This window comes from Lycorma delicatula, chromosome 9 (assembly GCF_047948215.1).
Source record: "Lycorma delicatula isolate Av1 chromosome 9, ASM4794821v1, whole genome shotgun sequence".
Taxonomy (NCBI): Eukaryota; Metazoa; Arthropoda; class Insecta; order Hemiptera; family Fulgoridae; genus Lycorma; species Lycorma delicatula.
This window is the reverse complement of record NC_134463.1, coordinates 43,760,125-43,783,658: the sequence shown is the minus strand read 5'-3', so window position 1 is coordinate 43,783,658 and position 23,534 is coordinate 43,760,125. Positions and strand designations below refer to the sequence as shown.

The 23,534-nt window shown below is 29.1% G+C and overlaps 1 protein-coding gene across 2 annotated transcripts in view; it reads left to right on the top strand.

Annotated features, from left to right (window-relative positions):
* Nucleotides 1-23,534, top strand: part of aralar1 (calcium-binding mitochondrial carrier protein aralar1) — a 162,121-nt gene that overhangs the window by 71,436 nt on the left and 67,151 nt on the right. For both annotated transcript variants that reach the window (XM_075376035.1, XM_075376037.1), the window contains 4 exons: nt 7,086-7,145; nt 10,689-10,831; nt 16,838-16,953; nt 18,531-18,670. In XM_075376035.1, the coding sequence (XP_075232150.1) occupies nt 7,086-7,145; nt 10,689-10,831; nt 16,838-16,953; nt 18,531-18,670 (459 nt within the window). The remainder of the gene's footprint in view (nt 1-7,085; nt 7,146-10,688; nt 10,832-16,837; nt 16,954-18,530; nt 18,671-23,534) is intronic.

The window sequence follows — 23,534 nt, the reverse complement described above, 5'->3', positions numbered from 1 at the left end:
TTACTAATTTTGGTTGAAATTTCACGTCTCAAAAATTTAACCGTTTATGAGCTATTACTTATTTCTTTAAAAAAAATATTGTTATATAGAATTTCAATAAAACATGTAAAGTTGAAGACAATTTAAGGACAAGATTTTGTAGGGTAGATTAGATTAAGACATTTAAAAACGTGTTTCTTCTAATGAGAAACAATTTATAAACATGCTGCTTAATTTCCTTGTGTGCAATTTTGTGTTGAACTCTATTGATGATCAGTTGGTACGATGTCATCAAATCATGAGACAAGGAATAAGAAAAGTCTCAACATCAAATTTTATTCTGTTTTTCTTACTTTCATTATAATTTGTAATTAAAATCCGGATCTATTGTAACGAAAATAATATAGATAGCGATTTGGAAGGATGTGTTAATGTGAAACGAAGGTATGGATTTTTAAAAGAAATAGTATTTTAATTCTGTAATACGGTACAACTCTTTTTTATTTTTTGTTAGCGGTTTCAATTAATTTTTGTATATATTATTTTATAATAAATTATTTCTATGAATATCAACTTTTATGTATTTTCTTTATAGAACGGTGTGTTTTTATACAGTTTGAAAGGCATTGATTATTGTAGTATTACCGCTCTATAAATTATTGTATAATCATGATTGCTTTTGTATAAATTAAATTTCCATTTACAGTTTAAAACGTGTAAATAAATTCTAGTACTTTCGGGGCTTTTGACGATACTGTCTTATTGACGTAGGAATTAATTTTATTCTTGACGACCGACTATTATAAACATAACAGTTTAATTTAAAAACGATTATTGATTTGAATTTAAATTAATATTCCTGAAAATCCCTGAAGATGGAGTAACAGCTCCGAAAGTACTAGGATTTACACTTTTTAAATTGTTCATAAGTGGAAATGTAATTTATACAATTGTATTAATACCAACGGTGCCTAATGCTTAGTAAATTATTGCTTTTAATTTACATGTCATGCCGTTATACTGTATTGCTATACTTCTTTTTCCTGTTTAGCCTCCGGTAATTACCATTCAGATTACCCTTCAGAGGATGAATGAAGATGATATGTATGAATGTACATGTAGTCTTGTGTAGTCTCAGTTTCACCATTCCTGAGATGTGTGGTTATTTGAAACCCAACCACCAAAAAACACCGGTATCCACGATCTAGTATTCAAATCCGTGTAAAAATAACTGACTTACTAGGACTTGAACGCTGGAACTCTAGACTTCCAAATCAGCTGATTTGGGAAGACGCGTTCACCACTAGTCCAACCCGGTGGGTATTGCTATACTTATACAAGTATAATTGTACTGTATTATGGAAAGTTTGCTAATCGGGTCAGATCTTCTTGCAACATTTCCCACCAATATTTTGCAAATACCTTCCAACAAATAAAAACAGTTTTAGCGTTGGAAAACTTTAGAAGAGTATATGTACGAGAAGTTATCTCTAAAGTAAAGACCGTTTCATTGTAAAAAAATTTATTCTGAAAACTTTATAAAAATATTTTATTTCTCTTAAACTTCATATCTTATACTAATTCTCTATATAATCACCATATGAATTAAGACATTTTTCGTAGCGATACACCAGCTTCAATATACCCTCGTCGTATTCTTCTGCCGCCAGTCCATTTAGCCACTGATTAACAGCATTTTTAAATTCATCCTTACCCGTGAATCGCATACCACTCAAACATTCTTTCAATTTCCCTAAAAAATGGTAATCAGAAGCAGCTAAGTTCCGACTGTATGGTGGGTGATCGTAAATTTTTCATCAAAATGTTCTCAGTAAATCACGCGTCGACCGCAACATGTGGACGTGCATTATCGTGCAGCAGGACTACGCCGATTTTGAATGGCACGCCGTAACTTACGTAGAGTTTCGCAGTAGGCTTCTGCATTTATAGTCGTTCCACATGGCATGAAATCGATCAGCAGTATGCTAAATCGATCCCAAAAAACAGTAGCCATCAGTTTGCTTCCAAACGGCTGGTAGCTTAACCTTTGTCGGTATGGTTAGTGATTGAGGATGACGCCATTCACTTGACTGCCGTTTTCTCTCTGGCGCGTAATATGAAATCCTTGTTTCATCGCCGGTAACAATCGAATTAAGGAACTCATCATCTTTTTCTGTGTAGCGCATTAAAAATTCCAAAGCAGATCCCATTCGGATTTTTTTTGTGACTTTCCGCTAAGACGTGAGGCACCCGACGTGCACAAACCTTTTTGAAGCCTAAATGGTCATGAACAATGCGACCGATAACAGTTTTTGAAACATCTGAAAAAAGAAGGCCGGGTTGTAAATGGGTAAGCGGCGATCTTTTCTGATTTCATCATCGACGCGTTTCAACAAGTCCTCTGTGATTATCAAGGGCCTTCCCGAACGTTCTTCATCCTGCACATTAATTCTGTTATTTCTAAACCTTTCTCACTATTTTCAGACGTTTTTCATTCATTACATTAACACCGTACACAGCTACTGACTGCTTATGAATTTCAGCCGGCTTAACGTTTTGATGGTTTAAAAAACGTATTTCACAGTTGGCGGCAACAACGATTTCCCTATTCATTTTATAACGTAATAATATGTCACACGTAATAAAGATACTGCAACGCGACAACTTACAGACAACAATGCAGTGTGTACTTACTAGCGTGTTCATGAACGACACAGGTTCGCCAACCTTAAGGATAGAAATTTCCTAGCAGTCTACTTTAGAGATATCCCTCGTATATTAACTTGTTTATTTACTCAACACTTTCAGACTGAATGAGCTGATTTGCAGGGATTTTGGGATGGTGATTTTCATTTAATTTTGGTTGTAGTTGATTCATGGGCAGTTGTATGGTCTCCCCTTATGGTATCCATATCTCAATTTTTTATTCAAAGGTTAACCCTTTCCCATAATTTAATGCTCCTTAGGTATCAAAAATACTTTTTAAATGGTATTTTGGTCTTATTCAAACCCCCATAAAGGGGTGGCAGCAAAAAACCTCTTTTCTGTCATTTCTGATCTCAAAATCACATTCTTGTACTAATTGAATTATTTAATTACATTAGTTTGCCACTTTCGTTATCTATTTGAGAGTTTAATTAAGGAGTGAGGAATAATAAAATAATTTTTTGAAATTTTGTCTGATTTTTGAATACGGTACATCATGCCATTTAATTTTGACTAAGAGAGTCAAGAATGTGGGAAGAAATAATGAGTTCCATATCTCAGAATAAAAAGAGTAGAGTATTATTTTTAACATAATTCTTTACTTGGACACTTGTATTTTAATGTCCCACTCAATTTTTCTGCTAAATATTAATCTGTCGAGGAAATTGCCATTGTTAGCCAGAGCATAACTTTGCCAGATTTGCCAGAAATGTTTTGAAACTTTTGGTGCTGGTATTTTATTAATAATGAGCTCAATATTCATCCAGACATTAAATTGTTAGTGTTTAATGATTGATTATTTAACTTAGTAAACTAGATACATCAATTAAAAATGTTTATTTGCCGTGAAAGTGAATAATAAATTAGTTCAATGTTTTATTATTTTATTGCTGATTATTTATATACATCAAAATATGTACATCATCCAACAATGACTTGATACTGGCTGCATTATGCTGCAAGTGTGGTGCAAGTTAAAATTTTCTTTTTTAATATCTGTATGATTAATTTTTTGTCAACTATATCAGAAGTCATAAATATTTTATTAATATGTTTACATTTTAAACAGTTTTACTTGACAAAAGTTCTCATTCAAACTAAAAGTCAATGAAGTTTTTTTCTTTTTAAATCACCTAATATTTTTATTTATTTACTATTTTTTTGAAGCCTTTTTCTTTACAAATTGGACTGTTTTTGATTATTTAAACCTTTTTATTTTGTAAAGGAAGTAAGTTTTTTTTTGGATAAAATGAAGATTTTTTTAAATGAAAAAAATTTTCATTTATGGTTAAAATTTTAAATATAAACATCTTAAGGTTACAAAATTATAGATTTTTCCTTCTTTTTTTGCCATCATCATTATTGGATTTTTACAGTATAATAATAATATACAGTCTGTTATTCTGATATTCAAAGTTTTTTCTTAGATGAAAACATAGGGTAAAAATAATATAGTTTATCCTCATATTCCAGAGTTCTATCTGCTACACGAAGTAACAGTCTTTTATTTTTCTATTGTTTTTCTTAGGTTTCTCACCATTGCATTTCTTGTAAATGGCATTTTTGTTGTAGATCTAAGAAAATTTTAGAGGAAAATGGATCTAAAACATTTTAAAGGAATGAACATAAAACTGATTTCAAAATTTTTGCACTTGCTTTAAATTTTGAGTTTTTTAAGTCAGTATCAGATTTAGGGTTAGGTGTTATAATCATTAAAGTAAACGTACGAAGTTTGTTGTCAGAGTCAAGATCTCAGAGATGTAGTCAGTCTTTGAGGTTGATTCTTTTGTAGTAGTTAGGTTTGAGGGTATCATTCAGGGTAAAGTTGTTTATTCAGCCGCGTGGATATAGTGTAATGTTGAGAAAAAAGTTATTAAAGTTTGGCAGATCAAAGTTGTATGAAGGTGGCACAAGCACGTAGCTATTTTGTGTGATTTTGGGCTAGATGATTAATTTTGTTTGGGAGTATTTTATGAGCAAATGCTTAAATGATTTGAGCAAAGTTGGCCTGAGCCCCAAAGGGGTGAGGGTAGCTGATATGCATCCTACAGGCACATCAAAAGTTAGTTATTAAAAATTGTATTTACTTCGATGCAAATTTAAAAAAGTTGAGATGTAAAGAAGAATTAAAAAATCATTTTTTAGTATAAATTCTTTTAAAGTGGGTTTTATTTTTTTCCTGGTTGATTAATTCACCGCATGCGCTTGGAAGTATAGAATGGATATTTTTAGTGTATTAAGTAATGCCGTGCCTGATCCTGAATTGAACTTGGGATTTTCTGAATAAAAGGCTAAGACTCTACCACTCCACTATGCTAATCGACATTTATTTATTAAAAACTGAATAAACGTGTAAATATTTAATCGTAACTGAAATTTTTGAACTTCTAAGTAAATCGGATAGTAAACGTGGGATGGTCGCTGTAACTATTATGGTAAATGATTGAGTAAAGACAACAAGCTTCAGTAAAAAATTGATACTTCCGTAAAAAATTGACTTTCGAATTTAGTATTTAGCTGATAAAACATTATTCTCAGTTAATTATGAGAAGCCTCTGCTGCTATATCAATTTTATTTTTTTCAGAAATAATTTGGGATTTAGTTGATAAGACCATGTGAAATATAATTTGAGCTGATATATAATATTGTAATGTTCTTTATGTGTGTTTATGTGTATTCAATCTACCAAATTGAATCCAGTTTTAAAAATACTTATTTTGACTAAAGAAAATGGAGGCTGTATTTTAAAAATAACAACTTTATAATATATGTATTTTCCATATTTAAAAATTTTCTTCTCTGAAATTATTTTAAGAATTTTACCTATTTTTCCTTTTTTACTTTATTATTGATCAACATTTATTTCAAATTATCTTTAGTTTGTAATAACTTTTGATAAAATGAAACATTTATTTTGTAATAATAGACAAAAACTACACGACCAGGTGTAGTTTTCAATATGAATAAATAAACACACATTAAATGTCTTAGGCAATATTATTATAATTAGTAATTGGTGATAACCAGTTATTCTGGAATTGATTGAAATTAACAATAACATTCACAGCTACAGTCGAGAACTATTATAATGTATATTAACATTAAACAACCCACTTTTTTTTGAATACATAAAATACTACAAGAAAAGTGTTTTATATCTATCGATGATAAACATTTTACTACTGGAAGTGTTTGAAATTGTCTATTATAATATTTTTTATTAGATATGATTCTGTGATCAAACTTTTTGCATGTTTTTTTGCATTATGTGAATTGATATTTCCATTTTTTTGACTGGAAGTTATTGTTCAATTTATTTATTACTGTAAATAAATAAATATTTAGATTGTGAATGATCAGTTTATTTCATTATTTGGGTTGGGTTACTGCATTATACACATAACTGAAGCCTGGTTTTTTTTAAAAGTAGTTTTCGACTTCATTTTTTTTTTTTTTTGTAATATAAAGAGTGAAAAGTAGGGAATAAGAAAGCTTTATTTACAAAAAGTGAAGAGTTGATGTGTTTTTTAAAAGATTTTTCTAACTTCAGAATGTACTTTTCAAAGTAACATTTTTAAAAATATGAGAATTAAGGATACGATAACCTTGAAAATGACAGTTCTTGTGGTAATTTCTTGTGAAAAAAGCATCTTATTTTTAAAGTTTTTAACAGAGTTAAAACCAAGAGGTAAAAATTATCTCATGAGTTTCTAAAAGTCCTTTTTAAGCTAAGATAATCATTTTCAGTAAAATTTTAATAAAAACATTATATAACAGGATCACTTGTGGATTACAAAATTGACGTCAGATAGTGAATTGAAGAATAAACATGAAAAGTTTTGAAACAACTTGTGTTAAAAAAATACAATTAAGAAACAATTTGCAGATTTCTCCAACTTTTTAAAATTGCTATACAAAAAACAACAGAAGTAAACAATGGAAAGTGGAAAGTATAGAGTGCTATTCATAAAACAGATCAAATATGCATAGTATATTTGCATAGTATAGAATCAGTCTTCATGCTATAAATTCTGCAGAATGAAAAAAGTGAGTGAAGTGAAAAGTAGAAAAATACGATTTCAAAAACAGGTCTCTGGTCTTCATAATTCTATTCGTCTACAGAAAGAAGTTTATTTGTAAAAATTCTGTTATTTTTCTTCAGAATTAATTATGATTACACTATAAAATTAACTTTTTCAAATATTTTACTGTTTTATAAGGTGATGCAGTCCATTTCTAACCACTTTTGAACCTGTAAAGATCATGTACACAAAATCCTTTTTTGGACTTGATATTTTATCTCTGTAATCTTTAATAATTAAAGATAAATGTAGTAGCTTAAAGGAAGAACTGTTGTACTTAAATTAAATTTAAATTACTTATTTAATTTTGTTTTCAGGGATCAGGAAATTATCCAAAGAGAGCTAGTACTGAACATCTTCAGAAAATATTTAACAAGGTAAATAACTTTTTTTTTGTGCTTTATAGACTAGTCTCTTTTATTGGTGGTACATATGAATGATCGTTCTCGTTCATTACATGATTTCTTTGTATTCATAAAGAAAATGACATTGTTCTGTATTACTAAATATTATCATAAAAAAAAATAGTTGATATTGTAAAAGAATTATTGATTCCATTGCTTTTGGTCAGTATACTAGACTCTTTTGCAGTAGGTAAAAGTGTACTACCAAGCAACATATTTATGTGCTTATGAAATTATGTGGATTTTTTGTTTTAAAAAGAATTTGTTAACGGCACTGTACATTTTGAAAGAAAGCCACAGTAGCATTACTGCTGCTTTACTTGTTGGAAGAAACTCAAGAAGAATTGAAGAAAATATAAAAACCGTAAACTGAAGGTGTATAAATATATTGCATTTTGTGTGAAATTAGTAGGAAACAGATCATGTCCTTGAATATTGAGTCAAACACAAATAAAGTATCTCAACTTAGAATTTAGGTCATACAAAAGTATTAGGAATACAAAACTAATGTTAAAAAATAGATTAGAGAATATGAAGAAAAAATGATAAATTCTGTAGGTTAGGAAGATGCTTGCAACAGGGTGTTATTATGTAAAGTCAGGGAAATTGAAATTGCTCAGTGAAAAGATAGAAAATTCTGGGATTTATACTCTGGTTATAGTAATTGAGAATTTTAAATAAAAGAATATGATGGTACAGCTGAGAGTCAAAAAAAAATTTCAACTCATGGTAGATACTTTGTCTAATGATGAGTGAAAGAAGTTTACTGACTTGAAGTGAAGCAAGCATACTGTTAGATTACCAGAGTTTTACCATTCAATTTCAGAAATTGGAAAGTATTATGATGTGATTAATCTTGTCTCACTTTAGTATTTCATTCAAGAGTAGCTTCTCTGTTAATAAAAGTTGCATTATGGAGAATTTATTGAAAACGTTTTTATTTTTATTAGCTTCTGAATCATACGTGACACTGAAAAAATTAGAAGAGTGTAGACTGTGACTGTAACAAGAAATATACTTTCCTTTGTGATTGCTTCAATAAGACATTAACAGTATTTATTTGCAGAAGAAAAGAAAAATGAGTGTTGATGAACATAGTAAAAAGAGGTAGAAAAGGGAAATTGAATTAAACTAAGTCATCTTGAAGAGAAGTAATGGGGGAAAATTCACCTAAAAATGAGGACATCAAACTTAAAGAAAGAAATAAATAAAACACTAGAGATTATGAAGAGTAATTAATAAAGTACTAGAAAAAATGTGCACGAAAATATTACATGGTTTATGTTTGATTACATATGATTGATTTTGTGTTTATGTCAAATGTTTATGCCAATTGTAACTAAGTAAAATTCATGAATTTAGCGTACTAACAACAACAAAAACTTTTTACAACTGAAAGCTTCAAAATCCTGAACACTTAACGCAGCTCTAACCCAATGTTTTCCTTTTTTATCCCCAAAACACAAATATAATTTTAGATAAATCATTCATGTGAAGAAATATAAATCATTCAAATGAATGAATTGTTAGAGAAGTATAAATCGTTAAAACAAATGAATTGTTCATGAAGCACAGCTGCCCGGCACATCACCATTGGTCTGCTGTGTGCCAATAGCAGCTAAAATAAAAATGTGAGCACATACAACAAACAAACCCATGCACCATCCCTTTTTATGGGGAGAGATTTTCTAGTGACAAGTTCTATAATGATCCAAAAAAATATTTTCTTATTTTGTTCTCTGTATTTTATGACTGGCAAGTTTTTAAATATAATTTGCCAGAAATATTATGTTTAATGTATTTTAATTTACTAGTTATTATATTATTCCATATTTTTATATTCTAATTTGCCCTGTTTGTTTGTGCAGTACATTTTTCAAGTTATAAAATTTAAATTTGGTAAGAGATGTAAGGGGAACAAGTTTTTCACAACAATGAAAGCCTGCGTATGATTTTGTGATCTAATTTAAGAAAACAGAAATTAATATGAAAAAACTTTGCTAAAAAAATCGATAGTCTTATCTATTTTATGATCTTTGCCACTAAATGATAATTCTAAAACAAAAAATGAAGGATGGAAGAAAGTCAGCCATGAAAATAGTAAACATTTTATTTTTTTGTTAAATTATTTATAGAAAATCACTGAAGTTAGTTAGTAAATTAGAATTGATGGCTAACTTAAATTCTTTGGTCAACAATTGAGATGAAGATTGAGAAGAAGTCAGAAAGAATGAAGTCAAGTCAACTCTTGAAAACATGAACCTTGATAACTCAAAATCTTTGATAATGTGATTTTTTTCATTTCCCTTGAGAAAACCTGCCTTATTAAAAAAAAATGTGGAAAATTTGAAAAAATTGTGGGAAATTGCATTTCCCATAATAGAAGATATTGCATTTGAAGAATTTATCTGAGTAGAAAAGGATGTAGCAGTCATGGGGACATTTACCAATAATGACATTGCAGCATCATTCAATAATGATGGAAATGATGTTTCAAATGGTGGAGTTTTGCAAGCAAATATAAATGTGTCAAGTCAGAGATGGTAAAGGTGCTTTTAACAATTTCTACATTTCTTAGAAAAAATTAATGAAGTTCTAAAAAGTGATAGGTTCATATGTTGCCAGTTAACAAATGCAAACTAAAATTGCAGACTTTTACAAGTTAGCAATTTACATTACTGTGTTTATTACAATTTATCTAAATTATTTTAATAATTTTATAATCATTTAATGTACAGTACTACACAAAAGATATTACTTGTATCTCAAAGTTTGCTGATTTACATATCTGTATCTTGAAATAATTTATAACCTCTGTCTGAAAAAAAATCTGAAGATAAACCTCTGTAATGCGAACTGTACACAATTCAGAGGAATTTCGTGTTCCCTTGGGATTTAAGTTATTGAGAGTCAACTGTACAACAGTTAGATAAAAAGAATAGAGAGATGCACTTCACTTATTAGGAAAAGTCCAAGTGGCACTTAGAACTAGTGTCATTTTTCCCTTTTGCTTTCACAGTTAGACCGATTTTTAGGCACTACAGATTAACCCAAATTATAACAGGATGTACATTACTGCTACATTAACAATCTCATTTAGGGATAAGGGAAAGATGAAGAAAAACATTTTTGGTTCTTGTAATTAAACTTCAGCAGAAATCATTCAAGTCAATTTATATGCAAAACATATCTAGCTATTATTCAAAAATTGTTCAAACTATCTAGTCACATCCATGTACATTAAGAAATATAACTTTTTAAAAAGAGATGTTCAGCATCATCTTTCATTTGAGTTAACATTTTAGGTTGAAAGAATATTAGTATCAAGTTTAATGGATAGATAATAATCATCCATTATTGGTATAATAATTTGATAATATTTGTAGTTTTAAATTGTGTCATTATAATTATGGTGGGGGGTTAGCATTTGAAACTAAATCTTTTTCAGTTGTTTTCTATTCGTCTATAAATTAAAGAGTAATTATTAATGGTACTCTTTTTCCAATAAATTTTCAGTATGCATCTGTAATCAAGGATGGAGAACATTTTATGAGCGCAAAGGATTTTGTTCAAGGATATCTTGGTCTTCTCCCGGATCCAAATAGTAATGAGCAGTCTATACAATTACTTGCAGGAATTGTTGATACCAGTAAAGATGGGTAAGTTCTATTTCTTTATAATAAATGTTACTACAGAAGTGAAGCTGCAGTCAAATGCAATATTTTATTTCAAACCATTCTAATTTGTGAGGTCTGTTTACAAATTTTTACCTTAAAGTATTAAAATGAAAAAATTCTCACTGTATTTGGTTCTAGTTTATTTCCTCCAAAATATGATTTATTGATTTGTCATACTTAGCCCAGTATATTTCACATTGTTTAAAACATTTCTGCAAATCTTACTTTAAAATGATATTTCAAAATGAGGAATGACCTTTAGCTGTGCTATTTTTTAATAATTTCATATGGCTTCTTAAATTGCAACCCTTCAAGTAGTATTATCAGCTTCAGAGATATCCGTAAATAATGAATATAATATAATGAATAAATGTTTGTGTGGGGTATGATTTTTTTTCTTCACCAAATGCCATTGCAGTTATGATGGAGACCTTATTGATAATATTTTTTTACTGTTTGACTATTTGAAGTGTATTTATGTTGTAAAGTCTAATATTCATAAAAAAACTACCAGCATTATTTTGACTGAGCTTTTAACTTGTCTTACTTACTTTCTTCAGAATAGAAATGGAAAAACTTTAAATAAAAGAGCTTTAGATAAATAAATATTTAAATTTGATCATTGCACAGTAATACTTTATATAGGTCACATCAAGAGTGGATAGATATGCTATTATATTATAAAAAGAAGAAACTGTTCTAGCATTTTGTGGATGGATCAGGAGAAACTGGTCATTACTTGATCAGAGCAACATCACAAAATACATAATCACATATATTTTTCATAAAATGAAAAATATATGTGATTAAAGACCATATTAATTATTTTTTATTATAAATACATGAAAGTTATTAAGGTAAAATATATGATGATACTAAATGTAAAAAATAACTACTAAATAAATCACAATTCAGAAAGCATTAACGAAAATGATTTGAGCACATACAGAGTGGCTCACCAAATGATCCAATATTTGGTTTTGTTAAAAAATATCTGTTTGAATCACAATACAGAAAAGTAAAATACAACGTTGTTTACTATTTACCTGGAGATTATGTTCTGCTTATCACATGTTCAATATGACCACCATCACGTCTAGCAATGTTTCAGCCCGAACTCTTATGTTGTTAATAACTAAACACATACCCTCAGTTATCTCATTGCACGCCTCAATGATCAGTACTCGCAATTCCATCACTGTACAAGGATGTTTAGGGAACATTTTTTCCTTTAGAAATTCCCAAAGAACATAATCACACAGATTCAATTCAGGACTGTTCTGTCCACATGGAAAACGATTAGGAATTCTGTTTGAAATGACATTTGCATTGAAAGGTTTCATGCAGAAAGTCTAAAACAACATTAGCTTTGTGTGGTATGGCTCCATTCTACATGAACCACTTTTTTTCTAATTGAAACCCTTTTGTAAGAAACTAAGGAACAAACAAAATTATTACACAGCATGTTTTGATAACATTCACTGTTCACTGTCTCTTCAAAAGAATATTACCCCATGACTTGATACTGTCTGTTCTGTAATTCTTGGAGGATGATGCACCTTTTCATAAAACACATGTGGATTCTCAGAAACCCAAAACACAAATTTTGTTTAATAACTCCATCTAGGTGAAAATGTGCCTCATTGAAAGCAAACATTGTTTAACAATATGTCTTGGTTCACAGCCTGTTCAGCAAATGCCATTTTTTGATGTTTGTTGTCAACCATTAAATGCAAATCAGTTTTTAAAATTCGTTGCACAGATCACTAAGAAATCCCAAGTTGTGCTGCTGCTTTTCTTGTTGAATTGCCTGGACCCCTCAGCAACGCTGCTCTGACACCTTCAACATTCTGTGGAGAACAAACATTGACTGTTTGTGTTTAGAAAATGGCTAATATTCAGCCGATGTTATCTCAAATACTGAATCATCACTATTAAATTTTTTGTAAAGCCTACATATTGTTTTAAACAAGGGCGACCACCAAGTTTGAAAATGGGCACAAAACTGTCTTTGTATAAGCACCACACTCTTCATTTCATTAAAAAACAGCATAGTCTTTATGTTCTGTTCAACAGTAAGTCTTCCTTTGTCAGCCATCTTGGAACAATACACAAACAGTGTACTTGGAAATAGAAGATACTAATATTCATGAACTCATCCTGACCCCGTAGGGGAATACACACTTCATGTGGCAGTTTTGGTCGCCATGCCATCCCCCCTAACCTACTCCTTATGGGATTTACCAAAAAAAGAAATAAAAATAAAACTAAATAAACAAAACATTATAAAAACATCAAACTTTATAACACAAGAACAACAAATCAAAACACAGGAAAGACCAGTGGAACCCTAAATTCCCAATTATAACAAAGTCTTTTCTCTTGCCAGGTACTTGATTAAATTTTCTACAATTATCCTTTCAGCCCGGTTTTGCAAATTCTCATGGAGATCTAAAGTCGACCCAATAATGTTTAGTCGACAAATAGTTTACGTGTGCCTAAGTTCGTATTTTGCACATTTGTAAATTACATGGTATGCATCATCTAGTTGTCCATAATCTGGACACATACCTGAATCCATCAGACCAAATACCTGGAGTCTGTCTCAGAAGGTGCCGTAACCAGAAAGAAATTGCGTCACATACTTGTTAGGGTGAAGTCAACAAAGGCAAACCAACAATGTCTGGAAAGAGATCATGCGAATTATTCCCATCCTCTGCCTCATCCCATCTGGTCTGCCATAAAGCATTGCTGTGCCATTCTATCTCGCAGATTTTTTTTAAGTCAATTCACCTGACTTCTTAGCAACATAACGCTGCTGCTTTTCTGACAATTAAATCTATCAGTTTCATTCCTGGAATCACCAAGATTGCCTCCCATGAAGTAGTATGGTTACCTTTAATAATATAAGGCGTTGAGCCCTTAATAATATATCCCGATAGCTTTTAAATTTTAGCCCATCCACCTAAAAGGTGCCGTATATAGTATAATTGCCTCACAAACACTCTTATACAGGATACTCATAATCTTAAAATTAAGACCCCCCAATCAGGATTGACCACTTGTTGAATACCAAAAAAAGCACGGTCTTTTCCTCGACATAATCAAGGTGCTTCTTGAATTGCAATTTCTGGTCAAGAAACACTTCGAGATAATTTTGAACTTGTACATATTTAACATGAAGGCTTGACATTGAAACATGAACCTGACACCTTGCTGCCAAATGCCCTTTAAGAAATATCATCATGATCATTTCTGGGCTGAAAGTCAACTTATGTTGATGACCCCCACAACTCAAGTATCCTGCATGCCTGGGTGGCTTGAAACTCACAACCTCCTTCCAAAAGCTTCCTTCGACCAGCAGGAGTTCTTTTGCCAACATAAAACACATTAATAATTAACCTAAACAATTATTGCCAAAACAAATATTGGTTCATTTTGTGCACCACCTGTATTTATATATACATTCTACAGAGGAACAGAAATTTTAGGGCTTTTTACATTTGTATAAAGATTAAAATTTAGTATTACTTAAAAAAAAATTAAAATTAAATTAAAATTATGAAAAATTAAAGATTAAATATATTTTCTGTAAAAGAAAAAGAGAATCCTATATTTTAAATAAATTTCTGGGATGATTTTTGAATGGTTTGATAATTTATTAAAAATGGCAACAGCAGCATAATAAAGTTCTTTGTTGAAAGCAAAAGTGAGTACTTGGCTCTGTACAATTGTTGAGTTATATGAAACAATGTTGCCTTGTTTGATTGAAGTGAGTATTGTTATTTATTTAAAAATAAGTGACTAACCTTTTTAGCAATGATTCCACATTCATTCATTAATGTCATCCACATGGTTACTTCTGTTATGTTGATTGAGGCTTATTTTCTGGGTCTTACCCATACAAAAAACTTTTATCATTATTATAGTCTAAAGAATATCTGAAGCACTCCTAGCACAATCCAGCATATCCTGTATCATCATGAAACTAATTCAAAACAGCTCAGATAAAAATTTTGTTACTACTTTAAATTGTATTTATTTTATCTTTACTTATAACAGAATACATTTCTCCTTATTTGAATAAGAAAATAGCTCGTAAACATACATTTTGCTCATTACAGAATTTTTGTAGACTTTCTGAATCATTTCAAGTCTTTCTATCATGTTTTTCCTAAAAAGAAATAAAACTTGACGGCTATGCATTGCTCATGATTTTCAGCCAATTTATGCTTCCATAGTACTTCTCAAATGGCATCACCTCAGTAGGGTTCTGCCTAGACACCCTCCACCAGCAGAAGGGCGAACTATGACTCCCTGTCACACTACAATTCCTGTTACTTTTGATCCTTCCTCATATATTGATGTCATCAGCAATCTTTCAGACTGTTAAATGACAAGCTTTCATTATTAAATTTTGAACTTTTTCAATTATATCATCATTGAATGGTGATCAAATTCTTTCAAAGTTTGGTAAATTTTTTAAACCTGGTACCATAACCTCTGTATGCCCATTAAAATTATGCTTTAAAATGATAAGCATCATTTTAGTGGAGTAGATCTTATCGAGTTTTTGAAAAGATTTCTAATTATGATATTTAAATTTAGCATAACAACAGAAAATAATTTACTAAAAATGTTCAGAAGCCTTCTGCAGTGATGTAATGTACTGTTACAAAAGTGGTTATTATTTCAGGCTATTATTTTTTGACATTACATTTTAACATTATCAAATATATACAAATGAAGAACATTGCTAAACTGTTATCAAAATAATTTGAAAAGTAAAGTTATGCTCAAAAACCATTTACATAATTTAATTTGAAGCCTAAAAGTAGGTGGTTATTTTGATCTTTAAACAATCGTCATAATACATGCCAAGGAATTATACTATATATAAATAAATAATACATAAATAAATGAAAAAAGTAGGAAATAATAAGATATTAATTCAACAAGTAAACATAATGAGAAGACATAGGTTTTGTTTTAGATTACTGTTAATTTGCTAATATTTATTTATTATTACATTTATGTACAGTCGACCTGCATGGCAGAGTTGTAGCGTTTCGGTTTTTCATACAATAGATTGTAGGTTTGAATCCCGGTTAGGTTTGGCACCATTTCACACACTACAAAAATTAATCTCTTATTAGCAGCTGTAATAGAAGAGTTAGTTTGTAGTTGTTTAAGAAAGGAAGTAAATTATTACTAAAAAACTTTATACTGTTATTATTCTTATAAGTTCTGTTTCTTTGACTAATTTTTATTATTATATTTTTGTATTATTTCTTTTTATTTTATTTATTTATTTAGCTATTTTTTCTTGAACTTTTTTCTCTCTTTCTGCTGATGATAGTTTGTTTAGTAATTGTATTGGTTATATGATTTTAGACTTTGAAATAAAAATTTTTTAAATGGTTTTTGAAGGTAATCTTTTTCAAAAAATTACTAAAAAAAATCAAATTATGCTATGTAAATATTTTATCACCACTAAATATTCTCATTTAAAAAATAAATAAGTGCATAATGTTTATATAGAGCACAATTATCTATCTATTTTTCTTAGCGTCATCATTATTAAATCATATGTTGATGCATTTTGGATGTATTCCACTTTTAAAATTGCTATACTCCTGAAACGGATCAACATGTAATTTAATTATGGTTAAGCTAAGAAAGATAGATAGTTGTATTCAGAATTATGATGATGTTAGCAAAAAAAGATATTTTAATTATAAATAATAACATCTTTCTTATTTTGATTAAGTAATCAGAGGAAGAAGAAGAATAGATCCTTAAATTCTTTAATAGAAGCAAATAAATTTTAAATTATGGCAGCTTCAGTAAATTTTATAGCTATATGAAAGAGAAGTAATTGTGAGAGTAGTGTACCTTTTTTATTACTTTATTAATGCTGTATTAGAAAATATTAATCTAATTGGGTTATAAACTGCGCTATGAGTTTGATATTTTTTTTTTGTCTAGCCTTATATCATTCTCAGAATTTCAAGCATTTGAAGGTTTACTCTGTGTACCAGATGCTCTTTATAAAACGGCATTTCAGTTGTTCGACATCAATGGCAACGGGATGATCGCATACAGTAAGTAATTGTTTTATTGTATTATAATGTAAATTATATTAAAGATTATTAAACGACACAATTGACTAAAAGAAATGTTTTTCATAAAATTTGTTTAAATAAATGTAATGTTTGTCTAGACATTTATAAAGTGTGACAGTTCTTAACAAATATGTTTTACAAAAGTGCATTTTTTCAGTCACGCACATAAGTAATAATAAATAAAACGATCTAGTGATGAACTGCCAGATACCAGGAACAGTACATACAAAACCTGTACTCTTAATCCAACAGAACATAGGATATTCCATAGTGTATTGCACATATAATTGTTTGACATAAGTTGACTGGAACTTAGATTTAACCACTCTGGACTAAAATTTATTTAAGTAGTGAAAAGTAAAAATCATTCGACTACAATTGATTCAGACATCAAAAGGATTAATACTGACTTTCTGGCAGTCAGTAGCTTTTAGTCAAATTAAACTGTATGAAAATTATAAAGCTAGAAATCTCTAAATAAATGACTGAAGAATTCCATTTAAAATGCATTTGATTATATCTACTATTTTACAGTGGAATTGAATCACTTTTTAATTCGACTGACATAAGGACCCCTAATTTTGTTTGTAGGATATGATAAAGTAATTTCCATTTTAAAGTTTTTTAGCAAGAATTATGCATATATTACTTTTCATTTTAGTTATACCCTACGATATAAGCTGTTATAATAATTTAAGTAATAGAATTCCCTGTTAAAACTTTTTATAAAATTTGGGATAATTTTAAGAATTTAAATGGTAATTCGGAACAGACATATAAAAAAAATTTGTCACAAATTATTGTTTGTTATGGGCCAAGGTCTTCAAAATGCATATGACCCATGCTAAATGTAATAATGCGTCCTTCACCATATTGTAATGAACAAGTTCATTTAAATTATCTAATTACAGCCTTTCAGGCTGTCGCATAGTAATGAGAATTCATTTAATAGACTCAAGCTTTTATTAAGGGTTGTTAAAATAAGTTTCTATTTAAATGTACTAATCAGTGAACTACCTTTCTTTTTTGAAACTAATCATTGTGCTTGATATTCCTTTTTATTTTTGGCTTACATATTTAAAAACAAACATGGAACTGGTTTAACAGATTCACAATGTGGCAGTTTATTCCTTATAAGCAAGATGCAAAGAGTGAGTGATTCATGATTATATTTCACCTCATATGAAAGTGAAATGATGGAATTGAGTAGAAGTATCCTGAAAAGACAAAGACTTGTTTAAGACATTATTAAGACTTGTTTGTGAAAAAAAAAGAAAAGATTGTTTAATAACACTTGACAAATCATTTTTATTTCACTTGTCATTATTCACATTTGGAATTTGAATAGATAACTAAAAAAAGAATTGATCTGGGGGGTTTTGATTTTTATTGTAACTTTTTTTTACATTTGTTGCTCTAATTTACTCATCTGTGTTTGATGTATTTATTTCTGAATAAATGCATCTTGAGCACAAATAATGAAGAAACATGTTGCTAAGGCTCTTTTATTATATAAAGAAACTTTTATTATATTTTATTAATTGTTTTGTTTTCAGAGGAATTTGAAGAAGTAATCTCGAAAACTGAATTATATCAACGAATGCCATTCGATATGGATAATGCATTTATGAAGTTGTACTTTGGAAAAGACAAGAAAAGAGTTATCAGTTACTCTGAATTCAGTCAGTTTCTTCATGTAAGCTAGTTTTTTTTTTATTAATTGAATTTGATTTTATGTTTATATTTTGTATTTTTTTAATCAGTAATTTAAAACATAAATGTAACTGATTAAAAAAAATGTTACAAAAAAAAGTAATATGTTCTGAGTAATATGTTCTTAGTGAATTAAAAAAGATATTTTGAAAATTATATTAATGGTTTTGAGTGATATGAAATTTTAGATAGGTGTCACAGAGAGGTAGTGATAATTTTGATTGTAACTGGCACTTTATAATAAGAATTACATAATTCATAGGTTTTATAAATAGAATAGACCTTATAAGAATAGAATAGATTTTGATTGTAGCTAGTATTGTTTACTTTTATTATGTTTTCATTTTCAAAGTTGGCTATATAAAATATATCTTGTTATGGTTTGTAATTATGTGTCTGTTATCATGTTCTTCACTTTACATTCAAAATTCGATTAAATATTGTTTTTATTTATCTTTAATTCTACTATTGTAAATTATTTTCAAATTAAGTAATATTTTTCTCACAATAAAATTGAATATTACATAATAATAAAACGATTGACATTAATTTTTCAATTTTTAATAATTTTACACAGCAACTATTACTGCTGATCATTTTAACAATGTAAAAATGAAGCTTCTTTCAACAGGAATGGTGTTCAAAACTATCACAACCACCGTATCTGGAGCGACGAGAATGGTACATTCCAAAGTAGCCATTAAAGATTTTCCCTGAACATATAGACCGATGTTTTTAATCGCTTTTGGGTCCTGTCATTCTGCCAAATCGTTTAAATGGAGAAAATTTTCTTGCTCATTTGACCAAAAATCTTTCACATTTTTTAGAAAACCTACTCAACAAATAAGAGGGAATGTTGGTTTCATCACGATGAAGCTCCAACATATTTCAGTCAGTTGGTATCAGATTCCTGCATGAAACTTTCCATGAAAAATGGATAGGCCATGGAAGGCCAGTGCCTTCGCCTGCCCGATCACCTGACTTAAATGCTGTTGATTTCTATCTGTGGGGCCATTTGAAACATATTGTTTATTCAACTCCAATACTCAACATTGAGGATCTTCAACAAAGGATCCAAAAGGATTTCAAGAAATCAGGAATATTCCTGGAATTTTTGAACAGTTAAGACAATCCCTCAGAAAACAACTGGAGACTTGTGTAATTTCTAATGGTGGACACTTTGAACATCTCTTATAACTTTTAACAATTGTTAACTATTTTAAAAAAGTATACCTAATCTTCTACAACAATTAACTAACATAACGTTATCACAGATAGTTGTTTTATTTTTTTAATTATTAGGTTTATTATTGTGAGAAAATTATTACTTAATTTGATACCAATTAACGATAAATAAAAACAATTAATATTTAATCAAATTGAATGTAAAGTGAAGAACATGATAACAGACACAAAATTACATCAATTTTCTGCTTTAACTCGGCTATTTGTTAACCGATTTAAAAAAATAAAATTTCATTTTGTTCAAAATAAAAGGCTTAATATTTTAGCAAAAACATAAATTTTGATAAGACATCCTGATTTTTTGTTAATTTTAAAACTTTATTACAACGACGCTTACCAAATATTAATGCGATTCCTGTATCTGAACTTGAGGTGTAAATTTTTATTTAAAAATAACGAAATGGCAGACTGTGGAAGAACGAAGAAGAAATTGCCATTTTCCCCAAGGATATTTTGTTTAGTTTTACAAGTAGAATCCAAAAAAGTATAGCCAGCCCACCATTTTAGAAACACTCTGTATAAATAGCATCCAGAATTTTAAATGAAATTCAAATAAATCAAATCCAGAACGTTCAAATAAATTACCAATGTAGTGAGGCCAATTATTAAATAGTTATTTACTGTCATATTAAAAAAAAAATAAATAATTTAAATTTCTGTTTCTCATTTAAATATTTGGACAAGATTGACTTAATATATAGATATTAAGATAACAAGGCTAAACATTATGTTTAAGGTAAAATAAAAATCTTTTGAATACTAAATAAAGTCTTTACCAAATATAGATGAAATTGGTAACTGTTAATCATAATGATGTTCAGTGCTCCTTCTCTTAATAAATTAAACCACTATGCTCTAATTCATAAAACCTTTTTACCTTTTTATCAGCTTTCATTCTGATTTGTCGGGTCTTCTTCATCTACATCTGTGACTTTCATTTGTAACCTTTTTCTTCTCTTGCTACTTCTAACCATATAATTTTGTTTTATTCTTTTTACTTATCTTTCTACAACTATTGTTCATGTAGTAGTAAGCCATTGAAATGGGCATTGGTGAAATGCAACTGTATTTTTTCCCAATAAATTTCATAATTTTTTTTTTAATCACAAACAATGTGTGTTTGTGATTAAAGCAATCTAAAAAATTATGATAGCTTTTTTATTGCACAGCAGTTGTTTCAACACCACTTCAATATTTATCAGCTTATGCCATTAAAATATAGGTGAAAAATTGAAATTCATTCAGCGTTGAACAAAAGAAATCTTCTGTAACTAAGGAATGTAATATACATAAAAACAGTTATTGTAAGAGCTGCAGACGGTATGAAACTCCCAAATGGGCTGCCTTTCATCATTCACTTTCACTTGCTGTATCAAACACTTGGAATTTGAAGCGCTTATCAAACACCTGGAATTTGAAGGATTCTCCACAGGACTTGCATATTATAAGTCTCCATTAGTGTAAAATTCAAGTAGAGTAGGAATAAAATGTTTCTGATCAAGTTATATGGTTTTTTGTCACCAGTTTTGAATTTTTAAAATGTTAATGAATTTCAAAAGCTGGTTGTTCATAAAATGATAATGAGTGATTGACACATTTCCACCTCGTGGATTTGTAAATAAATAAAATTTCTGGTATTGGGCTACAGTTTACTTTTAATAAATGCTCATACCAAATTACTGTACAGTAACTAAAGTCACTGTGTGGTGTACAATAGCATCCTCTGGAATAATTTTTCCATTTTTTTTTTTATAATAGTGGAAATGTTATAACAGTATCCTCTGGAATAATTCGTCCATTTTTTTAGAATAATAGTGGAAATGCTGTTACACCATTTCATTAGAATTATATGTCTGAATAATAGAAGAATTTTTTCTTCTTGAATAGTGGATAGACCTGAAATTAATCCATACAATGGTTTCAACAAGTCGAGGTGATCATTCATCCAGTTAGGCAATCAATGAGTGCAATTAATTATTTCTTGACCAGTTATCTTGATGTAGTATTATTCCTTGACCTGGGAAATTGCTGGATTTCACAGCATGCAAGATTTTTCTTGTGGGGGGCTATTTAAAAAATAGTATATTCAGTGATTCACCCTCACAAAATATTGGAGAGCTGAAAAAGAAAATTTGTGAAGTTACTATTGTCATAGTTCTTGTGGACATGTTATGTTGTGTATTGGAAAACAAAAACTTTAATAAATGTGAAAAACAAAAACTTGAATTGAAAGGAATCTTCTTAGAGGCCATCTTCAGGATGTAGTATTTTAAAATTGAGAAAGTTGTGAAGTAGAATTAAATAATAATAAACTGCCAATTAATATTAAAAGTTCTTTTTTAAAGTCTATAAATAAAAAAAAACTTATGAAATTTTTAAACTGTCCTGCTTTATTGGCAAATCTCTTTCTTTCAATCAGTAAATAAAAGAGATCCTTAACTCATACTTCTAGCTTCTGAAATTTTTGTAAACTTTGAAACTATATATAAATAATATATATCAGTGCAACAAAAATAAATCTGCTGCTGGATAAGATTCTAATTTACCATCATAAACTTATCACTTAAATTATTACATAATCTTTAAAATTTCCTGAAGTCAATTTTTAATCATTTATTCTGTACTGGTACTTGTACTACGTGAAATATTAGGAAATGTGTAAAAACCTTTGTATTCGTATTGTCTTTATGGAAAATAATTGATAATGTGGAAAATCTTTAGTATTGGACTGTACAGGAATCATTTGAACAAAATCATTTTTCATCAGTACATTTTCCACAAAATTTTTATTAGCTTATAAAAATTTGTTAAAGTATTTAGTTTACATGTGTATTTATTGAAAATATATATACAAAGAGTCATTATATGCATATGAAGAAAGTATATATTGTCAGACATAATGTGCCTTTTAAAAATACACCAAATTCTGTTTTTATATTTAATTTATTCAACTTGTTAGATCCAACCTTTATTCCATTGAGAATTCTTAATTCAGTTGTAGGTGTTAAAGTTTCATTTTTACAACTATTTAACATATAATGAAGGTCAGCTACTTTCAATGCGCTGTAAGTCACAAAAAAATCTGGTGCGTTTGTGTATCTTTCACATGCTGATGTATCTTGTACTTCATCAACTATTTCATTTATTATATTAATATCCTCATTAGCGTGTTGATGATATTCTGCATTTGTTTGAAGTCTGGGTACTATTTCTTTTATTCTTAATTTTAACAGTTTATACATTTTCCTATTTCTTATTCGGACTTTTTCTAGCATATACAGTGAGTAAAATGTGTAATGAATATTTTGAATTACCAATATTCCTAATGTGCTCTGAAACCACGAAATGACAGCTGAAAAAATAATTATTTATTATTTTTATTTTACTTTATAGCCTTCTTAAAATTACAAATACCAGGGTGTTCAACCTAAAATTAGACATATGAATGATCTAAATGGTTTATTTACTTTATAACTTTCTTTCTTGACTTAAGCGTTTGGAATTAGAAAAAATAACAGGAATCATATTTTATTTACTGTCTAGAAATTGCCTGTCAAATGCCTTTTTTCGGTGTCTACAGGAGAGTTAGTAAAATTTTTTTA